We start from the raw sequence: 26,458 nt of genomic DNA on the forward strand, positions 1-26,458 counted from the left end.
TGGATGATTGAAATTTGAAGAAACAAAACATATTGGCAATTTAAATTTTTTTCATTTCACAAACAGGAGCCTCAGTAGCGTGTGGAAGAACCATACACAGCCAAAACAGCCTAGCACCTCCTCCTCATCTCCTGTGGGATCAGCTTGGGCGTGCTCTTCGTGCCAGAGTGACCAACACAGCCACGTTGGCTGACTTGCGACAAATGCTGGTTGAAGAATGGGATGCCATCCCACAGCAGTGTGTGACCAGGCTGGTGACCAGCATGAGGAGGAGGTGCCAGGCTGTTGTGGCTGTGTATGGTTCTTCCACACGCTACTGAGGCTCCAGTTTGTGAAATAAATAAATTGTTAAATTGCTAATATGTCTTGTTTCTTCAAATTTCAATCATCTGTCCCATATACAGTACAGGCCAAAAGTTTGGACACACCTTCTCATTCAATGTGTTTTCTTTATTTTCATGACTATTTACATTGTAGATTCTCACTGAAAGCATCAAAACTATGAATGAACACATATGGAATTATGTACTTAACAAAAAAGTGTGAAATAACTGAAAATATGTCTTAGATATGTCTTAACATATTTTAGATTCCTCAAAGTAGCCACCCTTTGTTTTTTTGATAGCGCTGCAAACCCTTGGTGTTCTCTCAATGAGCTTCATGAGGTAGTCACCTGAAATGGTTTTCACTTCACAGGTGTGCCTTGTCAAGGTTATTTAGTGGAATTTTTTCCCTTATTAATAAAAAGCAAAGGGTGGTTACTTTGAAGAATCTAAAATACGACACAGACACACTGGTCAATTAAATCTAATCTAATCTGTAGTTCTGCTAAATATTTAGGGTTCAAAATATTTATTCTTGTCATTATTGATTATGTAATGATCATTTGTTGATTGATTAAAATGTTTACAATGTAAATTGAAATAGAGAAAAATGTTGATCAGAAGTTGTGAGAGTGTGAGATGAAATCTTCTAATAGTCTCTTCTGTCTGATCAACACTCAACACTATTTCATATAAAATGATATTAGGCGACTTCCGGTATGGCGTTGTTGGGGTGAGACACGCAGTACGGAGCTCCCATTTAACTTTTGAAATGATACTGTTTTAACATCGCCCTGGTCTTCAATTTTTGTTTTTGTGGGATCATACATTTGCGAGATAACGTTTACTACACTTTGTGTTACTGCTGGAATGAAATCCTCGCAGCAAACACTGTCAACACGGCAGGCTAGTCTTGCTAGCAAACTTTCAGCTATGGGGGCGGACAGGGCTAGCGGCAAGGTGGAACATATTGTATCCATGCCTCAACTTGTGACTGAACTAGCTAAGCAGAGGTCTGTTCTAACGGAAGATATCTCCACGTTGATCCAAGGGTCCAAGGCTAAAACCACTCCAGACTGCTGTGGATGCTATACAAGACACCGTCAACTCATTTCAAACCAGACTAGCATCAACGGAGACTATAGCTGGTGAGAACTTTGAGTGCTTGAACACTGCTGAAGCAACTATAAACACATTGAAAACAGCAAATCAGGAATTGTTAGATCGGGTGGATGATGTCGAAAACAGATCACACAGGTGAAATCTGCGAATTGTGAACGTTCCGGAGGACAGCGAGAATGGCAAAGATCCAGTTAAATTCATGGAAAAGCTACTTTTTCAGGCTGTACCAGGCAGTAATGTTCCTCTATCAGCTGTGTGTTATCAAACTGTTGGGATGAACTGGTTCTTGCAGGAGAGTTCTTCTGGACCAGCTCACTGTGGCCGCTTCACTCCACTTATTCTTAATCTAATCTAGTGGAGATAAAGTGGTAATGGTCTCTGCTGCTTATTATGGGATGGACAGAAACACTGGATCAGTGTAGTATAGCAGCATCCAGTCAACTCAGTCTCAGTAATGTTAATGTTGAGTCGGACTGTGTTTCAGCCACGAGAATACATCAAACTGTTTAATCTGTGTGTGTGTGTGTGTGTGTGTGTGTGTGTGTGTGTGTGTGTGTGTGTGTGTGTGTGTGTGTAATGTGTTTACTAAAATAAAAGGATGGAAATATAAAGAACATTTTATCAGTAGAAAGTGAAACATAAACAAACCTCCAGTTTGGTTGAAGCGCTGCTTTGCAACGTCAATGTTGGCTTTGAAGGCCTGCTGTTGACCTACCAAGTACCCAGTCTCCCTCTGCCAGTACTGAGGATCATCTTCTGTGACTCTGCTCATCCAGTCCTGTTTGGGTTCGGCTCTCTTGGTATTACTGTCATAATGACCTATTGGAACGTCATTAACCAATCCAACAGCCACAAACTCTGGGAAGTTTGGGACTCCAGAAGACGAAGTGTAGAAATACTTCAGAGAGTGAGTCACTGTAAGAAAATATGAATGTAATAATGTCAGTTTTTATATAACTAGGGATTAACGATTAGAGCCTGACCGATACAGGATTTTTTAAGGCCGATATCGATCGAAATATTTCATGATTTAAAAATCCGATATTCTGATATATTGGCCGATATATATATTTTTTTATAAAATGCGTAAAAAAACATAAACAGATATCCCTAACATTAGTTAATTGTAGTTATTTTAGTCCTCACTAAAATAATATGATAATGAAGTTTAAAAATAAACTTTTGTTATTGTCACAACAGAACAGAGGAACATCAAAATATGTTCAAGTTCTGATAAATAAAATGTATAAAAATACAAAATAAAATATGATTTTGAGACAGTTTTTATTAAGATATGAAAGTTAAAGTCCTTCGAACAATAACACAATAACAAAAAAAATCTATGTGTTGCCAACAGAGACGTTGTAGAGTGCCCTCTGGTGGGCAAACTATGCCATGCCAGAGAACTTATTTATTGAGACATTTCAATATTGATACCAGCTTAACATTACTAATGTGCTGGTTGACAAGTAGATAACGTTGATTCTAATGCTTGGTGGGTAACATTATGGAGGTTACAACATCGTTCAACATGCTCATAAAGTTATTTTTAGTACGATTGTTTCGACCACGGTTAACAGCACTGGGCTAACCCACAAATATGTTCACTAGTATCTGTGTAGATATACGATTAATCTAATGCTAATTTAGCCAGCTAGCACACCCCAGTCTGTCTGCCTCACTCCCCCGGCGCAGAGAGACTCAGTCGGGATGACAGCTGACAGCAGGCCCAGGACATATAGCTAGCTAGTAACTGTTAGCCACCAGTCAGCTATCAGCCAGACACTTTCATTACAGCAACCCCCCCGGCCAGAACTTATCTCCTGGTGCTTACGACGCTAACGGCAGTTTAATGAAGCGTCGGGAAACAGACTATATCAGACCCAGCACCGAGTCACAACAGCGGCCATCCATAGCGTTAGCTACATCTCCGTAGTGCTACCGGTGTATGTGCCGAAAATCTTCTCCCTGCCAAATTCTCCCCCCTTCGCGTTTAGCTGTCTTTATGGTTGGCTAAATTCACCTGACAAAAGCACCGAAACGAAAAGTTAAGATTACTGAAAAGTGAAGGGGAGATAATTCCGGGCAGCTGGGAGATGTTCATCGAACTTCCTCGCCGTCGCAGAGATTCCCCGGCCAATCCCCACCCACACGTCTCTCAAGCCTCGTTGAGTAGCTAGCTAACAAACCCTGTCCGCCCCGGTGTTGAAACCATACAAAAGGTGACATCAGCTATTTTATTAGAATAAAATGAATAAATGTTACTAAACCTAACGTGGAAGCATCTTTAGTAGTTTACACTCCTCGTGATCTGAAATCACAAACCTTGGAGCACAATACAAACGCTGCATGGGATTCTGATGTTATTTTCTATATTCAACACATTAAAAACATTTTCTATTTGATGATATAAAGTCTCTTATGGTCTCTATTTTATTCTATAAATTGTGACCAATGATGACTTCTTCCGAGGTTTTGAGAAACAAGTTTAAATTGAGAGTTTCTTGAAGGTAAGACTTGCAGCACTTTTCTTTATACAGTTCAGAAATGGGGTTCTTTGCTCTTTTCTTGCTGCTTTCATTTTTCATATTCAAGTAAGAATGGATTATACATTTTGGATGTTGTTGTTGTCATAGGGTTTGGGAATTTTAGATGTAGGTACCAACAAGAAATTGAAGCTGCAAGCCTCTGCGCTCATCGGGGTTACTGGCGGATGCTGCTCCTTGCGACAACGTACACTCAAGTTACAACAACTTCTTTGTTCATAGCTAAACACTCAAAATGCCCGCCACGCAACGCCACGCCCACACCGTCTGATGAAAAGTTTTTCTTTAAATAATTTTTCATCTTTAAGGTGTTGGGATGGTCAGACCAAGTTTGAAGTCCATCGGATGAAATCTCTAGGAGGAGCTGGTTAACACCTTGACTTTTAGGCCTACTTCCTGTTGCCACTATGGGGCGCTATAACTTTAAGTAAATATCGGCCTTTATTTGTCCTCAGGGTTGGACTCTTATGAATCCTGAAAAGTTTCGAGCCAGTTGGACAATGTACACTCAAGGTACACCCACTTCCTGTTTTGATGGAGAAACACACAAAATGGCCACCCTGCCACGGCCACGCCCTATGATGAAAAGTTTTTCTTTTAACAACTTTTCATCTTTAACTTCTTAAGATGGAACAGACCGAGTTTGAAGTTGATCGGATGAAATCTCTAGGAGGAGTTTGTTAAAGTACGACGTGGAAATAGCCAAAATCGCACTAATTTCGAACGTTCAATTCAAAATGGCGGACTTCCTGTTGGGTTTACGGTATGGCTCCAATGAGCTTTTTTGTGGGTCTTGATATGTTACATATGTGTACCAAATTTCGTTAGTCTACATTAAACACCCTGCAGGGGCTCAATTTCTTTAACTTTGTAGGGCGCACTAGTGAGCTATTTTTGTGCACCTATTCCCGAAACCCTTAAAATATGTAAATTGTCTGCGCTCGGGCCCTAATAATGAAAAATCTTAATCACCTGCCGCCGTGTCTTGTACCATGAGCAGAGATGGGAAGTAACGAAGTACAAATACTTCGTTACTGTACTTAAGTAGATTTTTCGGATATTTCTACTTTACTTTACTATTTTTTTTTGTGGCGACTTTTTACTTTTACTCCTTACATTTTAACACGAATATCGGTACTTTCTACTCCTTACATTTTAAAAATTGGCTCGTTACTTTAGTTTTTACAAGAGGTCGTAATGTCGGAGAATAGCGCGGACACGCGCCTCACACCGCGGAGCGGCTGCGCCACACAGAAAAAAAAGTGAGAAAAAAAGAAAGAGCGACTGCTGTCCGGAGGATAATCAGTTGAGATGGTGTGTGTGCGTCCTTGAGAACTGTAAGTCGTATAACTTATGTTGTCAGTTAATGTAAGCCTGTTGTTGTATTGGTCTATAGTTCCTGCACAGTTAAAGTAGGTTAGCTAGTGATTTATTGTTTGTGTTCTTCACCTGTTAGCTAGGTTTAGGCTACACGCAACGTCATTCCCAAGCATCAAAAGAGAGAAGTTGTCCGTGTTTTACAGACACACCTGGGGGGATGGAGAGGGGGGGAAGTTTGAAACCAGCATCAGCTTTAAATACGGTCCTAATCTAGTCCTCACTAGCAAGTTTCAAATAATTTCACTGGAGTTACCGTTATTATTTTTCACGTGATCAATACCGAATTCAATCTAATTGGATGGGAATATACTGTAGGCTACGTTGCATGTAACGCACCACTACAAGACGACTCGACAGATTCGGGCGATTCTGCATTCATTTGCGGCAAATAATTGCAACATGATGGTGGTAACGTTAGCACTAGCAGTATGGACGGCGACATGATTGAAAATGAAGAAAACAGAGATCCCAGAGATTAGGCAGACAAGCAGTAAGACATTCCCAATCATCCCTGGCCTTATCTGAGAGAGATGTTTGAGATAGGCTAGGAGGCGTCAAGTATGACTCCTGGCCAATGTGCTGTGTAACTCTAAAAGTATGGGGAACTTCTTAATTAATCTATGTTTAGTAATTCATATTGTATCCTTTATTTTCTTTCTATATTTGAGCACACACACATGCATGTAGATTCCTTTAAATGTTAAGGGGACGATTAAAAAAGAGAAACTGGATCTGTGAATTCTCACAGAATCACAGTTGAATTCATATCTTGCTACTCAGTCAGAATCTTATTAAGCTGGAGTCCCAGTCTCTGTCACAATAATCATATATGTGATGTTTGGCAGACATCCATTTAAAATGTAGACAATGGCATATAAAGAGCCTGGTTTTTATGTCCACTGAAGTTTCTCATCTTGCACTCTAGTAACGTGTGTGGTCCAGGTAGCTTTGCATAAAAAGTGGTTGTCATTCGCAAGGCTACTTTTACTTTTATACTTTAAGTACATTTCAAAGCCTGTACTTTGTTACTTTTACTTAAGTAAAGAAGTTAAATCAGTACTTCTACTTTTACCAGAGTATTTTTTAACACAAGTATCTGTACTTCTACTTAAGTACGGGAAGTGAGTACTTTTGCCATCTCTGACCATGAGTCCCAGGAGGACCAGAACCAGCTAGGTCTTCATTGTGAGCTGTATCTTCTGAACCTTTGATGGACTTATTAATAACTTCTATGTTTGTTTATCCAGAGAAAAGACACCGTCCTTCCAGCTCGAGCACCAGGGTCAACTGAGGATAAAACCAGAAGGATCATTCTTCTCTTCTCTTCTCTTCTCTTCTCTTCTCTTCTCTTCTCTTCTCTTCTCTTCTCTTCTCTTCTCTTCTCCTTCTTCTTCTTCAGGGTTTTACGGCAGGGGGCATCCTATGCGTTGCATTACTGCCTCCTACTGGTAATCACTCGTTATCTTTTCTAAGTAGTCCGGTGGTTTTCAAAAATGTAAATATATATGTTTCCGTCCATTTACGGAAACCCCACTTTCAAGGGCATCTTTGAACCTGATTTCCAGTGGCCCTAACTTATGTAATCCTGCGAACATGACCCCTCTTTCTCGATTGTATTTCCTGCATGACATCAGGACATGCTCCACTGTCTCCTTTTCCTCACACAGACTGCAGTGTCCAGTTGGGTGTTTTCCCATTATAAAAAGTGTATTGTTCAATCTACTCTGACCAATTCTCAATTTATTGATAATTACTTGCTCTTTTCGATTACCCTCCTACTTTATTTTGTATTGCATCCAAGTGTCTCTCTTTATTTTCACCATCCCAATGTGTTGCCACTGTTTGGATATGTCCCTCCACGCAATGCTTTTCCCCTCTGATTTTGACAGTTCAATATTCAGTTCTACATTTCCTTTTTTTGACCGCCTCCTTTGCTAATTTATCCACTAATTTCCAGGAATTCCTGTATGTGCAGGTACTCATCAACCTTCATCTGGCCAATGGGAATTTAGACTGAGCATCAACGTCACTTGTGACCCACTGAGGTTATGAACGAAAGAGAAAGTAAAATGATGCCTGTGTAGGATAGGGAGACAGGCTTCATTTTTTTTGTTTAGTTTGTTTTAGGGCTGTCAGCATTAACAGGTTAAGGGTAGAGCATGACGCGTACATTTTTTTTAATCGCATGCTGCCATTTATTAATTTATTTTCACTTCACTCGGCTTTGCATTGTGCCTTACAGGCTACTATTTTGACCCTTTGCCGCACCTTTACTTATCATCAAGCTGCCATACTTCCTCGTAACACATCCTCCTGCTGCAAGCTGCACGCATGATGGAGGAAGACAGCAGCAACACAATTCTGTATGGCGCTTTTTATTTTCCAAAACTCCCAGATGGCTCGTAGACAAGTCGAAAGCCATAGGCACATTGTGTAAAGCCAAATTAAAATATCACGAAGTACGTCAAGCTTGAGCTACCACCTACGAGCTAAGCATAGTACAGTTAACGTTACTTAGGCTGATGCTATGTGGGCTCAGGCAAAGCACTATTTTGGAGAGTACTACTCGCCGACCTGTTATTGAAACCAAAGTGCAACGTGCCAACGCTGTCTCATCATCAACCCGTGATCACTGGACGTCAGTGAGTTATCAAAATTATTTAGAAGTTACTGCACACTATATTGACTCTGGTAAGTAGGGTTGGGTACCGAAACGTGCCGACCTAAACGGTAGTAACAAGACCGAATAAGAACGAAAATTTTGGTGCCTGACTTTACACTACACCTGACAGCAGGTAATGTTAGCCTACCTTTAGCTAGCAGCTTGATTAAACACTGTTAAAATGCTGACAGCTAACGTTAAACAGTATAAAGTGTGACTGTATTTCACTGTAGAGGACTCCAACACCGGGACGCAACACAGTCTGCTCTGCAGCGCAGCAGCTGCTGTTGTCGGAATTAAACATTGACATATATAAAATGGACCAACAGAGCCCGTTGCTCTGGACGGAGACCAGTGAAGGATATTAGAAGCACTTTTCTGGTGAGCGCTGAGCGTTACTGCGCAGCCTCCAACTGACAGAGACAACGTAAATGTGACGTGAGCAACATGTCTGAAAGTTGTAAGTCTTCTGGTAGCTGTGCCAAGAGAAATCTCAATCATTACGAATCTTGCAGAGACGGAAAGCGCAGGTATATGTAAGGAGATAACATAGGCACAGGCTAATTATTGCTAACTAAAATGCTAGTTAACATTAGTAATTAAACCTAAACAGCTAACATAAGTCGAAACTGCCTGCGAGCTTCTCCTGTACTATACAGTAATTCCTCTACTGTGTGACAGTAAGTTGCTTGGTTATGACACAATCGTTAGCCTATTTTTACAAAAATGTCTGCTACGGAGCCATAACGTGAGGTACAAGGTAATGGAGCCTTTTATACATTGTTGTGTTTCTTTAGAAATAAACAATTGGGCAAAAAGAGTCTTTAAACGCCCCTGATGTAAAGTTATTCAGTGTCAAAGTGACGTCAAAATGAATGGCAGTCAATGGAATGCTAACAGGAGGTGATCGCTTTGTAGCATCAAAATGGCGCCATAGGAAGTTCGAGTTCTGAAGCGAAGCCTACCCCCTTGGAATTAAACAACACAGACGGTACATTCACTTCAAACAGGTAGCCTTGTGGTGCATTCACAGTAATTGTAAAATACCCTTTTCCTATCTGGTGGTTGTTTTTGTCGTTCAACAGCAATTTGCTGGTGAAATAACTTATTGTTATAGTTATTACATTATTATTAAATCTTTAATTTTGGCCTTAACAATAAACAAGTTGCTGACTGTTGTTTAGTACCCTTCTTTTTTTTCTTCTTTTGTTTGCAATAAATAAATAATAAACAAATACAAATCTTAAAGTCAAGTTCATAAAGTAACTTTCTTTACATTCATTTGATTCCCAATCAAGATACACTGGTAAGAATTGCTTTCCATTGTTAATATGTACTTAAAAACAGTTCTGAAATGCAAAACAATGGAATTTTAATCATGTGATAAAACATGCGATTAATCGCGATTAACTATAGAAATTCAGCGATTAATTGCGATTAAAAAAATGTTATCGTTTGACAGCCCTAGTTTATTACGATCCACATAGATAAACAACGTAGCTTACATAACATAAATAGTCAATCTTAATTCATACAGTGTCGTCTTAAGGGGAGACACCCCAGACAAAACCATAATTTTTCAATTTTGAGTTTTTGGGCTATTTTGCTTCCATAACATGTCTTCTTTCAGACAATTGGGGAAAAAAACATACAAAATACACATTTAGGTGTTTAATTTACTACACTACATCTATTTGCACCTGCAAATTTCTCCTAAAGTCACCAAGTTAGCATTAGATAATGCCTCATTGCACATTTAAACATAACATTTCAGAAAACTTGTAATACAAAAAAATATGTCTCAATGTAAGTAATTAAGTGGGGAAGTTTCATGTTGACATCTGTTAGTTCATTATTTTGTCCTATTCACCTGGGGTGTCTCCCCTTATCTTACTTATAATCTAATATACTAATATAATATTAATATTAAAAATAATTTCAGCCTGTGTGAGAGGATGGGGAGACATGCGGGGCTTTATTCTGGTTTCTCAGCTGTGTTCACATATGAAAGGAGTATTCTACCTTCTGCTGCTCAGATCTTCTAGAATGATCTATAGGCTCATGTAATGTAATATAATGTAATGTGCAGACATGTATTAAATCTTGTGGGAGGTCACTGTCAGCTCCAGATCAGATACTCTGCAGTTTGTGGGGGTGCAGTAGTGTCTTCTTCTTCTTGTGTTCTGTGTGGCTGATTGAAAACAGTCCTGATCAAAAATATCGACAACAAACAACAACTCCAAGCTGCTTTCATTGATGTTGTAGTGAGTAAATGTGCTGAGGTGGCCCTGAGAGCTTCTTAAAGCCAAAGATGAGATCAGGTGATCTGTGTGTGACAGGCTGAATGCTCCTGAACTGATCTGGAGCTGTGGACGCTGAAAACTGCTCCAACAAGAGAAATGGAACACCTCTGTTGATGTTTGAACACCTGATGCTGGTTTTCATTTTGCTCTTTCTTTGGCGCTGTTTCTACTCTCTTTTCTATTCTATAGAGTTTCTGTTTATTAAAAAAATCAGATCTTCTTCATCTGAGACATTGCTATGCATGATTATTACACAAACAGATCAATATGTGTCACATCTTTTATCCAGAAAATATTAATATTGTTTGTGTGACTCTTTCTGCTCACTGCTGATCAATACCTGAGTCTATATCACTGCTGATCCATACCTGAGTCTATATCACTGCTGATCAATACCTGAGTCTATATCACTGCTGATCAATACCTGAGTCTATATCACTACTGATCAATACCTGAGTCTATATCACTGCTGATCAATACCTGAGTATGTCTCTAGAGCAGTCAGCAGAGTGGCAGCGCCCCCTGTGGAGGATTCTTGTATCTCCTCTGAAATTAAGGAATTACATTTCTTTCAAACAGATATATTACTTCAACTTCACGTAAGGACCTGCTGATGAAGAGATGTGTGTTTTTGTGTATGGACAAATATTTCCTCATTGATTTTGTCCCCTCTACCCTTGTTAAAGAGTCAACGCTGTCATATACGACAGAACAATACATTGGCCTACTCTATGTCTTAAATGGAGTCATTAAATGACAGAGTGGTGTGGCAAGTGAATATTTGTTGTTAAGATAATGCATAATTTCAAAAAAGAAAATCCTGAAACAAGTGTAATGTTCTGAAGATGCAGAAAGTTGAGAACAACCCAGCAGATTATTTAATGAATAATAATAATGATTATATTTACATGTATAAAGACATTTGCATGCAGAAAAGGCACAATTTGTTACAGAAAAGTTCCCCAGAATGCAGGAAATGAAGCGTTTGAGGCTCCAAATTTCCTGGGTGACGACCACCAGACACCCCGGTTATAATATGTCCCCCGTTATATATTATATAATATATTAAGGACTTTATTGAAAAGAAAAACAGACGTACAAAAGGAATAAAATGTCAGGACAACTTCATTCAACATCATTCATTCTTGAAGCTTATATATTGTGCATATATATACTGCAGTGATGCAAAACTCGGTCCAGGAGGAACACAGATAGAGACCATTTACACCTCCGGGACATTTCGGCTGTCTAATCTCTGCAGCATGTGATATTCAATCCATGTTGGTGGTGAGGTGGCCCTTTTGTTTGGATTACAGATTGTGTAAAATAAATGTAAATAACAACATTTAATGTTGCCAATTTCTTCCTCCTCCTCTTCACACCATACCTGTCCGGACAAATATAAAAAATAAAAAAACATTCATAAATGAACAGTGCAGAGTAATGATATCTCAATCATGTATACATGATGGAAAGCTGTGAAACCACTGGGATGTTCTGTAACAGTAAATTAATTTCTCAAAACATGAATAAATACAGGTGATATTTCAGACAGACAGGGCCAGTAGTTATCCAGGCTCAATGGTGTGCTGCTGTTTACAACTTCATCAGAAGCATATGAGAGCTACCTGAAGAAGTGTCTGACCCTGAAGTAGGGGGACGGATACCGCATTACCGCAATACCGCGGTCACGTGACGCCTACCGCGGGTCTGAGCTCGTCACCGTCATCACCGCAAATAAAAAGAAAATGGCCTGCACGCTGTGTCTAATGACATGGATTGATTGTGTCTAATGACATGGACTGATTGATTCTATCGACATGGATTATGTCTGATGACATTTTGTCTTACATGGATTCAAGGTTTTCTAAACATAATTTATCACCAAAAGATGGAGCAAATCCGACTTTTTACGAGTTGGGGAGCGTAATGTTCCATACCGTGTATTACGGTAGGAAAGGCAAAGACATTTCTCCGTTCTTAGCTGAGGGTAGACACATTACAGCTGCAGTGTTTACCATTGCACATTAGCCTAGCAACTAGCAGAGTTTCCTTCTGTTTACAGCTTAACCCGATAAAACGGTACGTTGAATTTCAGCCTGCACGCACGTATCATAGCCTAAAACAGAGCGGATTATATATCGGTAGAGAGAGCAACAAGTGAGTAACAACTGCTGAGTGGCCGAGTCGCCCTCTCGGCTCTCTGTCTGCTCAGCTGCTAGACGGGCTGCACTCGGGCTGCAACATGGTGTAAGGTTTAAGCCGATGTTTTTTCAGGGGTAACTCCATTCACTTTACCGGCAGTATTGACAATAGATAAAGCCACCGTGTCTTGAGAAGCTCTAGCTTGTTGCTTTATTGTTCACTTTTAACTCACTTTACATCATCTTTGCCATCTCTTTTTTTTCTCTTTTCTCCCAGCGGCACTCTACTCCCCGTTACCACTCGGTCTCCTTGCGCGACGACACGGGCACTGACGTCGCTCACTTAAGGCACCTGCCATTCTCGCTCTAACGTATGCTACTCTCGTAATGGGGTTGCGTGGGAATTTCTTGCTTTTCAACCGCGGTAGACAAAAATACATACCGCCCCAGCCCTACCCTGAAGAGAACAAAATATAAGATCAAGTAAAGGACCAAAAAACAGATAGGATGGATTTATGTACATCCAGTCAGTCCGACAGACCGACACATACATAGAAACCTGATGTGTTCATCTCTCAGATGAAGAGGAGATTATCTCTGTGACACATGGTGTATGAAACATGATGGCTGACACTGACAGTGAAATCTGACAGGATGGAGTGCATAACACACAAGACTTTCTCCCAGGAGACCGGGGATCGTGTCCCGCGTGTTTCTTTAACTGTCCTGTTATTGCCGCGTGTCATGGAAGCGTGAGCCCACCCGCGTCCTTTTCCTAAACCTAACTGCGTCAATAATCCTGACCATGCCTGTTTAGTTAAAGCACGTTATACGGCGCCAAAGGAGACTTTTAGCATCAATAACAACGACAAAAGCACCTGACCAAGCGTCCGTATTTTACAAGATGGGAGTGAGAATGTGTTGGCGTTATAGGACTGGTCTCTAGATTGGCTGCAAAATAAGTTGCATGTCGGTCTAATTTGCAGTCATAATTTAGCAAATTATATTCGGACTAGCAACAGAAAGAACTACACCACAATAATTTTTTTTTTTAAACATTCCAAAGTGCTGCGGGAACTTTTCAATAAGCATTAGATGTAGTGTTACATTGATTTAAGAAAACGAAGACCTGTTGAAAATGATTTAAGACCTAAAACACAATACTTAGCGAATTTAAGACTTTTTAAGGCCTAAAATTTAGATTTTGAAAACTTTTACTTTTTTAGACTTTTGAAGATGATTAGGGCTGCAACTAACGAATATTTTCATAGTCGTTGACGTCCTCAAATGCCCTGTTTTGTCTCCTACTCAATATTGAGTTTACTGTCATAAAGGAATAATAATAAAATAATAAACTAGAAAATATTCATATTTAAGAAGCTGGAATCAGAGAATTGTTACTGTTTTTCATAAAGAATGACTCAAACCGGTAAATCAATTATCAAAATAGTTGGCAATTAATTTAATAGTTGACAACTAATCGATGAATATTTCCGACTCTAGTCATGACCAAATTCTGAGACCAAGTGAGAAAGTTCTGCCTACCCTCCCAGAACAGCATTAGGCTGTCAGGAAGTTCCTTTCTATCATCACTATTTAAGTCATTAAAGTGGGAACAGACAACTTTCCCCCCTATAGCGTTCCAAGTGGTATTATTGTTGGTGCTGCTGTCAGAAACACAACCGGATGGCTTCCCATTTTCCTCAGAGCTTAGCAGTGAGGCTCTTTTATTTTTCCAGGTAGAGTTTCCACGGTTACTTTGGTTGTTCCACCGTCCTCTATTTCCGCTACTGGAAATTATTCTACAGCCTTTACATATGCAATCAACAATGCACCATCCATGGTGCAGAGAGGTTATCTAACAAGATAGCCGTTCCCCCTACCCCCACTTCTGTGTGTCCCTACATTAACATCATTCACTGGACCCAATCTTGGCATTAAATGATTGGACTTGTCTCACATCAGAATAAAGGCAGGTCCTGAGGCTACCTAGCATAGTTTCAGGAGCACCCCCCCCCCCCCCCCCCCCTTTTTCCCCTCCTCCTCCCCCCCCCTCCCTTTTTTTTTTTCACCCTTTTTTCTTTTTTTTTTTTTCTCTCTTTTTTTTTCTTCTCTTTTTTTTTTTGGGGGGCCCCCCCTAACCCCCCTTTTTTTTTTTTTTTAATTCTTTTTTCCTTTTTTTTTTTTTTACTCTTGCATTCTGCACCCCTCCCTCCCACCCTCTTCCTGTTCCTCTCTTTTCTCCTCTTCTTTAGGTCCTAAAGGTGCTACGGCGGATTCTCTACCGAAGACTCCCCACAACGCAATCAATGTCAAGTCAACTGATGACTACAAGCGACTTTACATCTCACATCCCAATCATCTTTCATTATTAAATTGTTCAAGACGTATGTGGTTGATGGTGTGGTCCTTGCTAGTGAGCTGACAGTTTGGTGTTGCTTTGGTACAACATGGAGATGACTGTATGCAGTGCAGCAGGTGATGTGTAAGGCAGACAGAGCCAGTACAGAGCCATTAGTTACCGTTCAGTGGCACGTTGCTGTAGGTTGCTCTAGAAGGGTTACTTGTAGTAGTCGTTGGTTCTGAGAGGAATAAAACACAAAATGACATGAAGAAGACAGACAGATCTGAATCTGATTGGCTAATCAAAGTTCCTAGGATAAGTGTCAGATGAAATCATCACATCTACAAAAACAGAACAGAATAAATCCCCAGGCAATAAGCTTTTTTGCCTTGTTAAAACGTTGGTCGAGTTAGCGTTATCAGCTGGTTAGCTTAGTGCAGGCGCTAATGGATCCACGTTTGTATCTCGTAAATTACCCCACTAATAATGCCCGGAATGATACCAAACTTCTACACTAGTAGAAATAGTTTCTGTACTTATAAAACGAGGCATTAGAAAGTTTGTAACTACACCAGAAGTATATTTAAATAAGACTTGCCTGATGGATACTCCTCTCGGCTGCTACTGCGCAAGATCCCGCGAGATCACGCACAGAGAACAACATCTACTGCTTTTAAACCGCAGCCGGGATATATACAACTGTGTGGCATCTTGTCCTATCGCCTCATGCTGCAGTAGTTGCTTCTGCTGTTCACTCGCTTCTTGATTTTTCTTTACCATTAGTCTCTTCCGACAATAGATGTTGTGCTCTGTGCGTGATCTCGCGGGATCTCTCGTGATATTTTGTATTACATTCTGAATCTGCCACGTTTTCAGGTAAATGTAGTAGTACAATGTCTTCCTCTGATGTAGAAGTACACTGTAAGTCAGTAGGAGGCTATACAGTGGAGTTGAATATTAAGTGGTTTGGGGTCCTTTTGTAAGTCATTTTGGGGTTCAATTTGGTTCTGGAGAATTCTACAAGCAGAAATACCACAGGCCAATTGGCCCGTTCCAAATTAAAAATATAAAATAAAACTCTCAGCAAATTGTCAAGCCATGACGATGGTATTGTTAATTTTGCATTAAGTTTCTGTATTATTATTTTTTCTTTTCATATTTCAACTCCAAATTCATTCAGACTTAGACATTATTAAAATGAGTTTTCTCCTGTGAAGAGAGGCAGACTGTGTGTATATATGTCCAACAGATCTGGACCAATTCTAAATATGAGAAAATTGTCTCTCACTGTAAATTACTCGTACAAATTTGTTCCTAGTGATTCTTGCATGAGGCCCATTGTGTGGTAATAATCAGTAACATTTCTTTAAATTAAGAATGTACATTTTCAGTGCCGTCCATCAGCTTAAACCATAAAAGCACGAAAGAATAAAGTTGTATTCAGCACAATTTTTTTTTTTTAAACCACAGAACAGATTACATTTGTGTTTGCCTAATCTGGCTAATCTCCATCTCCGTCTGATTCAGTCTTACCCCAGTTGGTCCTGATCTCTGCTTTGTCCAGTTTGGTGACGATGTGGTCCTCCACACCAGAGAGCTGAAACACACAGTCGTACCTCCTCCAGTCTTCAGCTGGGACTGATGAAAGGTCCAGGTCAACACTCATCTGGAAGGATCCATCGTGGTTGGGGAGGATCTCTCCGAGGTCCACGTCCTCATGAAGCTGCTCTCCATCTTTCCTCCAGAACATCCTGGCTCTGTCAGGGTAGAAACCTGTAGCGTGGCAGCTGACTGGAGAGGAGGGAGACTTCTGGAGGAGAGACACTGAGGGAAGATCTGCACAGTGAAGACAAAGACTTTATTATTATTATTTACTGGAGATTAATATTAATCATTCATGTTTGATGTAATGCATTTTGAATGCATTTTTTAAGAAATGCAAATAAACCTCACTGAAGTGTAAAAAAGGGAGGTGAGACAGATTAAAAAGGGAGGGCAGGGAGTGTCAGAAAGACCGAAAGAGACCGAGAGACAAACAGAAAGAAAAAAAAGTGAGGAAAAGAGGAGGGATGCAGAGAGATGAAGAGAAGTGAGAACGTGAGAGAAATTGTGTGTAAACTAGGGCTGTCAAACAATACATTTTTTTAAATCGTGATTAATTGCTGCATTTCTATAGTTAATCGCAATTAATCGCATGTTTTATCACATGATTAAAATTCTATTATTTTGCATTTCAGAACTGTTTTTAAGTACATATTAGCAATGGAAAGCAATTCTTACCAGTGTATATTGACTGGGACTCAAATGAATGCAAAGAAATTGACTTTATGAACTTGACTTTAAGATTTGTATTTGTTTATTATTTATTTACTGCAAACAAAAGAAGAAAAAAGAAAAAAAAGAAGGGTACTAAACAACAGTCAGAAACTTGTTTATTGTTAAGGCCATGGTCAAAATTAAAGATTTAATAATAATGTAATAACTATAACAATAACTTATTTCACCAGTAAATTGCTGTTGAACGACAAAAACAACCACCAGATGGGAAAAGGGTATTTTACAATTACTGTGAATGCACCACGAGGCTACCTGTTTTAAGTGAACGCACCGTCTGTGTTGTTTAATTCCGACAACGGCAGATGCTGCGCTGCAGAGCAGACTGTTACTTCCTGTTGTTGGAGTCCTCTACAGTGAAATACAGTCACACGTTACTACCGTTTAGGTCGGCACGTTTCGGGACCCAACCCTACTTACCAGAGTCAATAATGTGCAGTAACTTCTAAATAATTTTGATAACTCACCGACGTCCAGTGATCAACAGTTGATGAAACAGCGTTTGCACTTTGGTTTCAGCAACACGTCGGCGAGTAGTACTCAACAAAATAGTGCTTTGCCTGAGACCACATAGCATAAGCCTGAGTCATGTTAACTGGACTACTATGCTTAGCTCATATGTGGTAGCTCAAGCTTGACGTGCTTCAGTGATATTTTAATTCGGCTTTACACAATGTGCATGGCTTTCAACTTGTATACGAGCCGTCTGGTAGTTTTGGAAAATAAAAAGCGCCATACAGAATTGTGTTGCTGCGGCATTTCTCCATCATGCGTGCAGCTTGCAGCAGGAGGATGTGTTACGAGGAAGTATGACAGCTTGATGATAAGTAAATGGCGACATGCGATTAAAAAAAAATGAACGCGTTATGCTCGGCCCTTAAAGGAAGACGCCGACTTATTGGGAATTTATCTTATTCACCGTAACCCCCAGAGTTAGACAAGTCGATACATACCCTTCTCATCTCCGTGTGTGCTGTAATGCTGTCTCGCGGTTCCAGCGGCATCAGGCCAGCACAGAACATGCAGGTGAATGGTTCCAGCAATCCTACTGCTCCGAATAAGATAACGCCAATATGTTCCTATTTACATGTTGTGATTTATAGATTCACAGCGTGTACAAAAAAACAACGTAACATGAGACACAGCCGTCTTCTAACCCTAAACACAATTCGGAGCAATAGGATTGCTGGAACCAGTCACCTGCATGTTCTGTGATGGGCAGCTGCTGCTGCGGCCGTCAGACAGCGTTACAACATGCACGGAGATGAGAAGGGTATGTATCGACTTGTCTAACTCTGGGGGTTATGGTGAATAAGATAAAGTCCCAATAAGTCGGCGTGTTCCTTTAATCGCAACGCCATTAACGCGTTAATGCTGACAGCACTAATATAAACTGAGATAAAGTGAGTTTCTGTTGTTTAATATTTATTGTAATGTTACTGTTTGTTAAAAACCCAAGAAGAAATGTTAACATTGTTGGGTCCATTAAACTCCATCAGGTCATGTGATTGTACCTGTTCTCATCAGAGAGCTCCTCCCGTAGTTCACATACTTCTTCCCCCACTCAAGACACTCCTGGGTCAGGTAGTGTTTCAGCTGAGTTATCCGAGCTTTGTCATTGTCCCACTTGTGTTTGGTGATGACAGCCTGTGGTTTTGTAGCGATGTATGACTCTGTCTTCAGGTCAAATGATATGAAGTTTTCTCCATCATAACCATCCTGATAATAAACATTGACTACTCCAGTCTCATCATACCAGTTACAGCCGAACATCCTCTGGTAAACGTGAACACCTGAGAGAGAGAGAGAGAGAAAGAGAGAGAGAGAGAGAGAGAGAGAGAGAGAGAGAGAGAGAGAGAGAGAGAGAGAGGGTGAGAGACACAGAGAGAGAGCCATCTGTTAACAGTTGATAACTCAAACTATCAATTAGGCTATTCGTATTAATCAATTAAGCAAACAAATTTAAACAAAGACAAGCAGCAACATGCTCACATTTCTTTTTAATAAAAGACTTAAATAAATATTTGATTATCAAAATGTATGTCAATTAATTTTCATTAATCAACGAATAGATTATTGACTAATAGTTTCATCACTTTATATGTTTATTACGATACAGACACACTGTGGTCAATTAAATCTAATCTAATCTGTAGTTCTGCTAAATATTTAGGGTTCAAAATATTTATTCTTGTCATTATTGATTATGTAAGGATTATTTTTTATACATTTACATAAATGTTTACAATGTAAAATGAAATGTTGAAAACTGTTGATCAGAAGTTGTGAGAGTCTAAGATGAAATCTTCTAATAGTTTCTTCTGTCTGATCAACACTCAACACTATTTCTTATTATTTATAGTGAAACTGAAACTAAAAAATATTTTGACTTTTTCCAATGAATTCAACGAAACAAACGTGTGGGAGAAGTATAGATAAACAAAGGCAAGAGAAGCTAACAAATGCCATAGCGAAGTGGATCGCTACAGACTGCAGGCCCATTAGTGTTGTGGAGGACGTCAGTCTGAGAAACATTCTGAGAATCGCAACAAATGACGAGAGGTAAGAGATTTTACAAGACGCACCATCACAAGAAGAAGACACGAGTTGTATGAAAAGAAGAGGACCGCAAAAGCAGCACCTTTACAACGTGTTACTCTCACTGGGGACTACTGGACATCACTGGGTAACCATCATTACCTCAGAGTTACAGTGCATTATATAAATGACCAGTGCGCGCTGCATTCACATGCTCTGACTGTAATGAAAACAGAGGAGAGACATTATGCTGAAACGTTTGTGCTTCACCTCACTAACAGGGACATTTGGTACTGAACATAGATGGTTATGCTACTCCCTGATAAAAGAACACAAATGTTTCTGCTGTTATCTCAGAAATTGCCTGTTTTAATGTTATGATTGTGGCTCAGGATTTTGTGGGCAGTTTTATTTTATATATAACAAACAGGATAACATTAACGCCCTGGTAGTGACAATAAGCTTTCATTTTGTATTTGCTTTGATTACATTGTTTAAGTTGAGATTTACACTAAACTGCTACTGTATAAACAAAATGCTGATGTTAAGTGTTTGCAGAAGAAATGTTATGGCACTTCATATGGCAGAACATTTAAAATAAAATTGCGATATATACACTACTTTTTAATTCATTATTGGATTTTGCGTATAACAATGTGATTAATCAGGGAAATCAATTAAAACTTTAAATCATTGCCCAGCCCTAAATTCTATATATTATGGGATGTCCAGACTGAGGTCAGTACAGAGGAGTGGTGCCTGTTGAACCTTTTAAAGCTGAGATGTGAAGGAGACATTCAGCATGCGCTCCTGTCAGCAGCTTCATTAAAACCTGTTTACAGGCCCCTGCTCCGTAGTTTAAGAAACCAGGCAGTAATGTTCCTGTATTAGCTGTGTGTTGTCAAACCGCTGGGATGAACTGGTTCCTGCTGGTTCAACATATGTTTAGAATGATGAAAATATAAACAACATTTTATCAGTAGAAAGTGAAACATAAACAAACCTTCAGTTTGGTTGAAGCGCTGCTTTAGAATTTCAATGTTGGCTTTGAAGAGCTGCTGGTGACCCACCAAGAGCTCAGTCTCCCTCTGCCAGTACTGAGGATCATCTTCTGTGAGTCTGCTCATCCAGTCCTGTTTGGGTTCTGCTCTCCTGATGTTACTGTCATAGTAAAACATCTCAACGTCATCAACCAATCCAACAGCCACAAACTCTGGCAAGTTTGGGACTCCAGAAGACCCAGTGTAGAAATACTTCAGAGAGTGAGTCACTGTAAGAAAATATAAATGTAATAATGTCAGTTTTTATAGAACTAGGGATGTAACGATGCACTAAACTCATGATCTGATTCACGATTTTAAAGGACAATTCCGGCCAATTTTGACGTTAATCTTGATTGCTATAGCTATGCGAGTACTTTCTATAGAAAGAAACCCGACATAGATCGGCCCTAGCAAACTGGAGTCGCTGCAGCTACCTTTATGAGCGTCCACTGAGCTAAAACGGCAGCTGTCAGGGCAAGTTTTAGAGTGCCTTTGTGCCTTTTAACAGGCACAAAATGCAATGAATATGTCTGTGTCACATGAAAAGGGCCCTAACGTGACAACAAGATGCCTTTTTTTAACTCAGGCATTGTTTAAATTCACCCACCCTGTCTCTATCCTGCCGGTGGATAGCTAGGCCTGTTAGCTGCTAGCTGTTAGCTGATAAATACCATCCATGATAAGTGTTTTCAGCCAGACTTTTGTGAAAATCATCACGCAGCAGTTCCGTGTGTATTTGTAGCTCATCCATTTTGTGTGTGATCAATCTGGTGTTGGTGAGTAGGAGGCTTGTCAGTGTCTGATCTGGGTGGTAGTTCCCTTAGCCGCGCTAGCAGCCTTTGTCCCCCCTTCCTCGCCTCCGGCAGCGGACAAAAATCCCCAGAGCGCCCGGTGGTCTGGTGGATGTCCTCCAGAGAACAGATCATGCCTTCACGGCGAACATTGTAGTAGCGGTGCAAAATATTGAAAAGAAATTTATATTGCGATATCGATAATGAATATTGCGATATCGATATTAATTTCGATATTTTTAAACATTTGTAAAATTACCGAAGTTATGGGAAAACGCATCAAAATAGATTTATAACAAATTAAAACAAGTTTTCTTACAACACAAGGTTTATTTCAACTGACGGTCATATTGGACTGGTAAAACGTGTCTACAAAACAGGACATGTTTTACTGGTTGGACAGTATAAAATAAATAAATACTGGTTGTATGTACACTACAGTATAAAAAACAATGCAATGCAACACCTGTATAAGTATTTCAAAGCTACCGAGGAGGCATCACTTTTGGCTTTTAAAGTCCTTACATTACACAATAAAAGTCATAATTTTTTCCCGTCTCCATCCTTTTCTTCTTGTCCTCTATTCATGCCCAGCGCCATTTGTTTTTAACTTCTTTCTCAACTAAAGCTGTATCTGACATGCTCCAAGTTTGATAAACTTTGCCTCGATTTTTTTAGCCACGTTACCACGGAGACCACACCGCACTCTTGCTTTTCGGCAAAGACCCTCCCTACTTTGCATCTGATTGGCTAGAACTTGTTTCATTGGTGGGTGGAAGTTTGATGATTGGTTAAACCCAGCGTATCAAAAACTAATCCCATGTGGACTTTTTAATTTATTTATTTTTCTAAAATAGTAAAACGCCACAAATCCGGCACCAGGCCCGATTACTTTCAGCCCTGCGTTAGTTAGAGCTGCGTTCCTCTTATATGATTGGTATGTGACTCGAAAATATTAAACTGCATGCAAGTTTGTTTTTTTTGCCTCACGGCCGCTCGCCAGAGATCACTTTAAGCCCTGATAATATTTCTGATTATGGCATAGCTTTCGCCCCACCCAATTAGGCTAATAAAGTAATGAATAAAAAACCCCACAAATGCTTGATCAAGGGCCCGGCCCGGCCCGGCCCTGCCGGAGGATAGTGGCGGAAAATAATGGCCCGGCCCGAAAGCCAACTCGGGTCGGGCAGAGAATCTATCTCTAAGGGCCCTATCTTGCACTCAGCGCAATTGCCTTTGTACATCGACGCATGTATCATTCCTATTTTACACCTGACGCACAGCGGACTTTTCCCTCCACAGACGCACGTCGGTCGTGTTCAGGCGCAAACGTTCCCTGGTCCTATTTTGGAGTTTCAGAAAACAATTCCACCACTGACCAGGAAAAACCTGGTCTAAAGTCAGTGGTGCTAGTCTAAAGTCAGTAGCGCGTTATTCTGTTCCTCTTTTAGGGGCGCACGCTTGGACATAATGTAGCGTGTGCACACGCATACACTTTGCTTCTCTCATCCACACGGACGCAGCAGTTCCCATACATAATTCCCATACATAATTACAAGGAAAAATATTATTGAAAATGCGCTTCAGGTGTTTGGATAGGTCAGGAGGCACTTTACAGTACAGTCCTCAAAAAGTCGCAGCATTCTTTGTGGCTTGTTGTGTTTTACACATTTCCATGAATCATGGATGTGTGGATGACATAAATGAGGAAATATTAGAGGACTTAAGGAGACGTGATGTTAAACTACAGTGGGATTGGACACTCCGGCGGGATCTGGTCCGGGAGTGGCAATGCGCGATGTGCTCCTGGTGGAGCGGGTGGACGGAGATGGAGTGGGGGGGGAGGAGGAAGGGGCACAACAGGAGCAGGTGGTGCGTTTGGAGGCCCACGCTCCATGGCTGCAACAATCCTCTCCAGACTTGAGGAGATGCGCCCGAGAGGCAGCAGCAACATCGCCACACGATCAAGACGGGTATTTATTACTTTGCCGCATCCCGGACAGCTCCCGCTGGCGTGCGCCAGGCAAATCCGCCGTCATAATAGCAAGCCGCCATGGAACAATGGCGCCTGCTCTTAAAGGGAATGTGAGATGACTCTATGACTGGTTTATTGCACGTTACGCCCAAACCACACCTAGCTACTTCAGACCAACCCATTTTAGATTTGCGTCGGGCGCAAGACTCCAAGATCCGCCCACAAAGCTACTTGCGTTTCATGTTTGATACTTGCGTTTCAGATCATTAAAATAGGGCCCTAAGCGTTATAGTGAGAGAAACAAAGTGTCTCCCCTGTGTTTTCTGACCACGGTGGGAAATCTGTAGCAGGAGAAGTTAACCCTCTCCTTGATTTCATGTTGTTTATGGAGAAGGATATCGCGCAACGTGATATCGCGATAACGATATTGAGTCGATATATCTTGCACCCCTAGTATGTATGGTCATGTATAGGCCTACAACATCTACATAATTTATTACAACAAATGAATGCAGAAAGTTAAGTTGGTCAGAATATAGCATATATAATAAATATCATGAAATAATTTTGTTTAGGCTATGCCTTAGTGCCTAGACCTGCCAACAAATGCCTGTTAGAAGAAAACAAAACACCCCACACTTTCTTAGCCCTGTAGACCAGTGGTTCTCAAACCTTTTGACATCAAGGACCCTGTAGGAGCCACATATTGGCTGTTGTTTATGGTCTCATTCATGTTGTTTGTTGATTATTGTGTTGTGCTTTGATTTTGTGGGTGGTGGGCGTTATATCGCGGTTTGAGCGGAAGTGATAGTCTATTTGTTTGCTTCACCTGTGCACCTGGGTTTTGGGCATTGACAGAGAGGGGGTGAGCCTGGGAGCGAACACTTGTGTTGACCGCATCACGCTGCATTAACGCAATTATTCTACTCACCAGATAACAATTACATTTGGTAACTGCAGTGCTAAGTGTATTTTACGTGTGGAAGAAGAAGAATAAAAAATCATTGCAATACAATCTCGAGCACAGTGTGTATCTCTGTGTTTAGCCCCTCGCAGCAGCACTTTTTGGACTGCTTACAGCCGCAACAGACCCCTATACTGACAGAAACTAGACCACGGACCCCCATTTGATTTTGAATTAGATTTTGTCCATTGGTCCCCTTCTAATAGGATTCTTGCTTTTAGATGTTGTATTACAGAAATACTATGAATGAGTCTATGAATGAATCTATGAAACAATCTGTTAATTATGGATGGAATTATAGTGAAAATAATGACTTTTTGCTGGGGTGCCCCTGTGGGTACTGGTATTGTTTTTATTACTACAGAGATAGCATGCTATATCAATGGTAAAGAATAGAGAACATCGCATAGCTAACTAGGTTAGTGCTTGTATTTCATTCATTCACTCTAGCTAGACTATTGTTTACCATAGCCAGCTAAAAGTTCAGACCAAAGATTTGCGACGTGATGAATCCTGCATCTACTTGCAAGTCACCGTTCTGAAAGCTGCCAGTTTACACCAATGAGACGAGACAAGACAGTGTATCATCTTCATATTCATAGACTCTTTGCACTTCTGTCTAACTTTCGACTTTCCGCCTTTTTGTAGCTGGATATATTATTTGTTGTTTCTAAATATGAATGTGGATAATGTTAGCGATATTGAGATGCTTGCTAGAGTTGCATTTCAAGTGAGAAATCCGAAATATTTCTCTGATTTACCCGTGAGGCTCTTCTCCAGATCACTGTTATGGGTCAGCTTCTGTTTCCCCGTCCTGCCTGTTATCCTCTTCCCTTTTTCCCTGTGTTTTTCTGTCTGTGTTGTCTGTCTCTGTGCTCTGGGTCAAAACAAGAGCCTAACAATTTGACAGAAAAACAAAAATACGGTAAATCTTAAAAGTGGCGTTTCCGTCCTAAGGGATTGTTTGTTATTTATTTAAGGGGCAACCGGACTAAATGATTAAACCTCTGCATTCTCATCTTACACATCCCACTCCTCTGTTATGGTGTGGGGGCCATTTCAGTAGATTTACTCACTAACGTTGTGTGGAAACACAATAAGCATGGAAACTAAATACACACTTCCTGCATTACTGCATTACTTCAAATACTGAGTTACTCCTCTAGTAAACTAGTATTCACATGAAATAAAACAATGAGACCATTCAGCAAGGTACTCTGGGTAACTTTCAACACACAAACTGGATGCTATGGACTCGTCACTAGGCTTTCTCCACTTCGCCATTTAAACAAAGTGGAATAAATGTATAAAAGTGCAAATCTACACAAAATCCGCAATCAATTAGTAAGCTGACATCAAATGTGGCATTTAGTAATCCTTTATTGCAACCTTGGCACGGTAAGATGTCCAGATAGTGCAACAGTCATTCTTGTTTTTTACGTCCTGCTGCTCCCATCGTCAGCCAGGAAATAGTTTTTTTTTACTAAAGCAGTATATGAAATCAGATGTATTAACTACCACCATTTAGTTGTTTAGTGTTATTAAGATATTTATAAAATATCTGATCATGCCAGACGTAATTATTCCACTCATTTTTTAAACAATGCAAGTATCCATTTCAGCCACCAGGGGGGCAGTGCTCCCCCTGCCCCACAGCAAACTCATGGGTCAGACCCATCTGGTAGCGAAGGACTAGACTAAGGTCGAGATTAAGAGCTGCATAGAAAAATATGCACCAAACAAGCCACTTTGAAATTTTGCTGTTTCATGAATACAAAAGTCGGGTGACCCCCCCCCCCCTCTGGACTGAAAATGTTTGGATGACCCTCCCCTCAATAAAGAATAAAAATACATGACCCTCCTCTATTTTCCTCCGGTGGTCCATTCCATCAATACCAAACGGTCCCTAATTATGTGTTTAAACGAAAGTTTAACTCGGGTACATTCACAAAAAGACCCTAGGTTGCATTTTGGCGAGAGTTACGCTTT

General features: G+C 40.3%; 1 protein-coding gene and 1 pseudogene across 1 annotated transcript in view; both read right to left on the bottom strand.

The window, feature by feature from the left end:
* Positions 1 to 26,458, bottom strand: part of LOC120571311 — a 177,523-nt gene that overhangs the window by 123,292 nt on the left and 27,773 nt on the right. Inside the window, exon 2 of the mRNA XM_039820192.1 lies at positions 2,094 to 2,360. Within this exon, the coding sequence (XP_039676126.1) occupies positions 2,094 to 2,360 (267 nt within the window). The remainder of the gene's footprint in view (positions 1 to 2,093; positions 2,361 to 26,458) is intronic.
* LOC120571307 overlaps positions 1 to 26,458 on the bottom strand; it is a 212,999-nt pseudogene that overhangs the window by 34,544 nt on the left and 151,997 nt on the right.

The sequence above is a fragment of the Perca fluviatilis genome, chromosome 13 (assembly GCF_010015445.1).
Source record: "Perca fluviatilis chromosome 13, GENO_Pfluv_1.0, whole genome shotgun sequence".
Lineage (NCBI taxonomy): Eukaryota > Metazoa > Chordata > Actinopteri > Perciformes > Percidae > Perca > Perca fluviatilis.